The sequence below is a fragment of the Martes martes genome, assembly GCF_963455335.1.
Source record: "Martes martes genome assembly, chromosome: 10".
NCBI classification, from domain to species: Eukaryota; Metazoa; Chordata; class Mammalia; order Carnivora; family Mustelidae; genus Martes; species Martes martes.
The window spans coordinates 14,412,091-14,417,603 of record NC_137898.1 but is presented as its reverse complement, the minus strand read 5'-3'; the positions used below and the strand labels follow the sequence as shown (position 1 = coordinate 14,417,603).

Genomic DNA, 5,513 nt, shown 5'->3' with positions numbered 1-5,513 from the left:
TTTTCATCTCTATCATATTGATTTTCCTATTTCTTCATGTTTTAAGAGAAGCCAAAAAAATTTTTTTATCTCAGTGATTTTCTTCTGCTGTTATTGACAGAGACACTTATATAATATTGATTATGCATTTCTCCTTAATAAAGTTTCTCTCTTTAATGTTGGGTATTTGAAAAGAGGGGTTCTCAAAATAGACAAAAACAACATCAAAGATACCCTTTTCAGATTCTTTCTCTGTAAGAAACACATGAATTAGAAGTTTATCTCTGTTAATTTGACATGTTTTTCCAGCATCTTTCAGATGCTGTTGATATAACTAAGGAATGACTTTGTATCTCACAAACATTTGTCACATCTGTTGCTGAAAAAAGAGAGAACTGTTGGTTTGCTTGTTGAACGATGTTGAGTTAGAAATCAAAGTTCAAACTAGAAGGACTTCTTTCCAATCCCTTTTAGGGCTTCCTTTACATCTTGGTTTCTCAGGCTGTAGATGAGGGGGTTTAACATGGGGATAATAATGCCATAAAACACGGAAGCCACTTTTTCCTGCTCTTGAGACTCCTTGGTTCCATGGTGCAGGTACATGTAAGAGAGAGTCCCGTAGAACACGGTGACGGCTGCCAGGTGGGAGGTGCATGTGGAGAAAGCTTTTTTCCTCCCTGCAGCAGATGATATCTTCAGGATGGCAGCCAGGATATATATGTAGGAAAAGATGACAACCAGCACAGTGAACATCAAGTTAAACCCCACAAAGATAGTTAGTAGCATGATGTTGAAGTCAATGTTGGAGCACGAGAGGGCAAGAAGTGGGGGTTCATCGCAGAAAAAGTGGTTAATTTTGTTGGATTTGCAGAAGTTCAATGAGAAAGTAAAACTCGTGTTTACAGAGGCATTCAGGAAGCCTAGGAAGTATGAACCAACCAGGAGTTGAAGGCAGACTGCCTGGGACATGACTGTTGGGTAGCGGAGTGGGTTGCAGATGGCCACATAGCGGTCCACTGCCATTGCGGCCAGGATGTAGCAGTCAATTGTTGCAAAAGCACCATAGACTAGTAATTGCACCATACATCCTGCGAATGAGATGGATTGCTCTGTTTCGACAAAGTTTTGCAGCATCTTGGGAGTGATAGCGGAGGTGTAGCAGAGATCAACAAATGCCAAGTGTTGGAGGAAGAAGTACATTGGGGTGTGAAGGCAGGAATCAATCTTGATGAGTAGGATCATCCCCATATTCCCCACCAGGGTGGCCAGATAGATCACTAGAAATACAACGAAGAGGATATGCCAAGACTTGTGTTGACCAGCAAATCCCAGGAGAATGAATTCAGTTACTTCAGTGCCATTATTTTGTTCCATGGCTGGCAGATTAAGTTTCAGCTGAAAAGTTGTCAGGAAAGAAGAGCAGAGAAAGCTAAGACCATGGGATCCTTTAACTAATTCTGAAATTGACAATGATGTAATATTTGGTTTCACAGTGGAGTCAGCAGATATTTCTATGGGATAATTGACTCTGCATTTAAAGTCCATATACCTTGACATCTGACTTAGAAAATTTAGATCTATACTTTGGGGAATTGCCATGGATCAGTTTCTTTGTTCTCAGGGTACAAACTGACTTCTAATTTATATTAAGAATTTAAGCTTTTCTTAAATGTATTTCTTAAATATATCAATTAAAGAACATATAAAAACATACTTTTAAAAATTAAGCTTTCTTCTATGCTGTGTACATTTTAATTCACAAATCCCAATTTACATAAATACAAATTATTATCTATGAAAATCTTGAGTTACCCAGACATTTCTGTATGATCTTGCTCTAATTTATTTCTGTATTCTCATCTTTTTTATTTATTTATTTATTATAATTATTTTTAAAGATTTTATTTATTTATTTGATAGAGATCACAAGTAGGCAGAGAGGCAGGCAGAGAGAGAGAGAGAGAGAGAGAGAGAAGGAAGCAGGCTCCCTGCAGAGCAGAGAGCCCAATGCGGGACTTGATCCCAGGATCCTGAGACCATGACCTGAGCCAAAGGCAGAGGCCCAACCCACTGAGCCACCCAGGCGCCCTCTGTATTCTCATCTTATTCTTTCTGCATCCTTAGCAATTCTGCTCTGGCCACGATGAACTCAAACCCAAGTAGAGTCTTGTATGCAAATGTTTATCAAGTTATCTATGGTAAAGGGCCATTTTCTTTGTAAAATTTATAATATGTTGTGGACCAATATTTTTTATATAGCGAAAAAAATTGTCAGCATTGTCAAAATTCTGTAATTGTTTTAGATGCTCAATCTCACTTTCGATAGTTACCACGTCATAGAGTGGAAACAGAGAGTCCAATGACTGATTCTGGTCCAGGCACCACACATTGAGTAACACTACTCTATGGTATCCATACACCATAATTTGCCTATCTGCTTTCCTAGCAATGGAAAGTAGATTGCCTACTATTTGTTTTCACTATAAATACCTCAGTGCGAAATTTTTTTCTAGGGACAAACATTTGAATCTTAGGGTATGCATACATTTGACTTAACCACATTTTTCCAGATCACATTGCATAACAGATGTACCAGTGTATACTTCTCTTAATTGTACATCAGGGTCCTCATACCCTTCCTTTTTTATGAACATCACTGGTATTTTGTTAACATTTTTTATACCAGAAAAATAGTTTTATTTTTTTAAAGATTTTATTTATTTATTTGACAGACAGAGATCACAAGTAGGCAGAGAGGCAGGCAGAGAGAGAGGAGGAAGCAGGCTCTCCGCAGAGCAGAGAGCCCGATGCGGGGCTCGATCCCAGGACCCTGGTCATGACCTGAGCCGAAGGCAGAGGCTTTAACCCCCTGAGCCACTCAGGCGCCCCCAGAAAAATAGTTTTCAAGTAACATTTCCATTTTAATGTTTTTTTCTAACCAGAAATGAATTTGAGCATTATATAATATTTTTCTTAGAATTTTGGAGTCATTTTTTCTCGGTATCTCTATGAGTTAATTTATGGATGGATGCTTCTTTTTTATATATAGATTTGAAAACTTTGTTGTTGACAAAGATTTTCTCACATTCCATTATCTATTAACTTTGTCTATAGTATTCTTCATAGACCAAAAATCTTTAAATTTAAAATAATTATTCTTCATTTTTTTTTTTTTTTTGCCTTTTGGTTTGTTCTTTTGAAAAAAAAAATTGAATAAAGCCCATTCTTGCCTCTATTCATTTACCCAGGAGAGTCAAACATAATAATAAAACTTAATTTCCATTTTATACTGGTTTGCTGCTACATGGTATTTATTGAACCATATTTTATTTCATCCATATAATTTGAAAAAGTTATTTTGTTTTTACTTAATTTTTTTATTAGAAATTAGATTAAACGGATAGAGGGTGATAATAGTTGGGGTGTGTGTGTGTGTGTATACATGTGAAATATTTAAATATTTTTAAAACATTAAATGATTTTACTTGCAATTTTAAAATTTACTCACACAAACACTTGTCCCTGTTATGTTACAGGAAAGTCCTATCAAACATTTCTGAACAACTAATTCTAATATTATACAAACTGTTTCTGAAAATCACAGTAAAGAACATTCTCCAATTCATGTCAATATAACATTGGAACCAAAATAAGTAAAATGTGAGAAGAGAAAATTTGAACCAAACTTATTTGTGAATTTAGATGCAAACAGCTTAAATACACATTCATTGAACAAATCTATCCAGGTATTAAAAAAAAAAAAAAAAAACAATTTCTAGGGTCTCAAAAAGTCTCTTGATAATAGCTATTCTCTTCCTTTTCCAGGATTTGAACAAATTGATAAATAAAAGATAGTGTCTGTATGGGGATGATAATGTCACCTTTGGACACCAGGGGGGAAATTTTAAGCTTATTAATTTATTTTTTTATGATTTTATTTTAAAATAATCTCTACATCCAATGTGGGGCTCCAACCCAACAGCTATGAGATCAAGAGTCCCATGCCCCATGAACTGAGCCAGTCAGGCACTCCAAAAAATTATTAGTCAAGTTATTTGCTGCCAATGAATGCCATAAACTGAGAGCTTTTCCACCCAGTCTTCGTGGCAGTGACAGGAACATGCATCTTGTATGTGGTGGAAAAGTGCATCTGGAATGCAGGGAGTATGGGATTCTGTGGGCTGGCTGCTGCCAAGAATAAGGGCAGAGCAAAGCATTCCAGGAAGTTCTGTTTTACCAATCAGATATATCATGCCACCCTTTTAGGAACTTAGTGGATAGAATGGAGAGAGTCTATGATTATATAAACGATTTCCTTGCAGGAAAGAAGCATCAGAAGGAGGGAAAATGTATTTTTCATCAGTAATCAAGACCTATTTGTATTCATCTAGGGAACGAAAGCATTTTTTAATACTGGAAATTTTATTGATATAATTTGCCATATTGATATATTCTTTAAAAAGTCATGATTTTCTCAATAGATACAGGACAATTATTTCAATAAATGCATGCATTCAGTAAATTTTCATGGTCAACTAGAGCAAAAATGAAAACAGGTAGGAACCACATTGCTGAACTAAATATTATATTTACTATTAAATTATGAGATGCAGGGACGCCTGGGTGGCTCAGTTGGTTAAGCGGCTGCCTTCGGCTCGGATCATGATCCCAGGGTACTGGGATCGAGTCCCACATCGGGCTCCTTGCTCAGCAGGGAACCTGCTTCTCCCTCTGCCTCTGCGTGCCACTCTGTCTGCCTGCGCTCACTCTCTCTGACAAATAAATAAATAAAATCTTTAAAAAAAATTATGATATGCAATGCCTATAAATTAAAGAAAAAGACAAAGATGCTTGTTGACCGAATCTGTTTAGTATTTTTCTGGAAGCCAGGACAAAATGCAGAAGACATGAAAGGTAAAATGATTACCAGAAAGAAACACAGCTCTCCCTATTTTTAGATAATGTAATTGTCTCTATAAAAAATCCTGTAGACTTGATAAATAAATTCTTAGCGAGACTAATGAAGTTACTTAATAGTAGTTTAATATACAGGGACACCTGGGTGACTCAGTTGGTTAACTGTCTGCCTTCGGCTTAGGTCATGATCCCAGTGTCCTGGACTTTAGTCCCACATCAGGCTTCTTGCTCAGAGGGGAGCCTGCTTCTCCCTCTGCCTGCTGCTCCCCCTGCTTGTGCTCTCTCTCTCTCTGACAAATAAATAAAATCTTAAAAAAAGGAGGAAAAAATATAGTAGTTTAATACACAAAAATCAAGTGTGTTTCTGTTCACCAGAAATAATTAAAAATGTTATTTAAAATTCATATTGACAATAACATCAAAAATAAAGTACCTAGACATACATCTAAGAAAGAATGTTTGTGACCTTATTGAGATGATGTAACTTTATTTAAAGGCTTAAAGAAAAAAAAAAAAAAAGAAAGAAAAAAAAAGAGAAAAAAAAAGGCTTAAAGAAGACCCAAATACAGACCAGGATCATGGAGAGGAACTCAATATTATAACATTACATTTCCCCC

At 36.1% G+C, this 5,513-nt stretch overlaps 1 protein-coding gene across 1 annotated transcript; it reads right to left on the bottom strand.

The window, feature by feature from the left end:
• Positions 1-423: 423 nt before the first annotated feature.
• On the bottom strand, positions 424-1,353 carry LOC308351146 (putative olfactory receptor 5AK3; the record flags this gene model as incomplete). The annotated part of the gene is made up of 1 exon (XM_080816616.1): positions 424-1,353. One exon carries the CDS (start codon positions 1,351-1,353, stop codon positions 424-426), a length of 930 nt encoding a protein of 309 aa, XP_080672742.1.
• Positions 1,354-5,513: the final 4,160 nt, after the last annotated feature.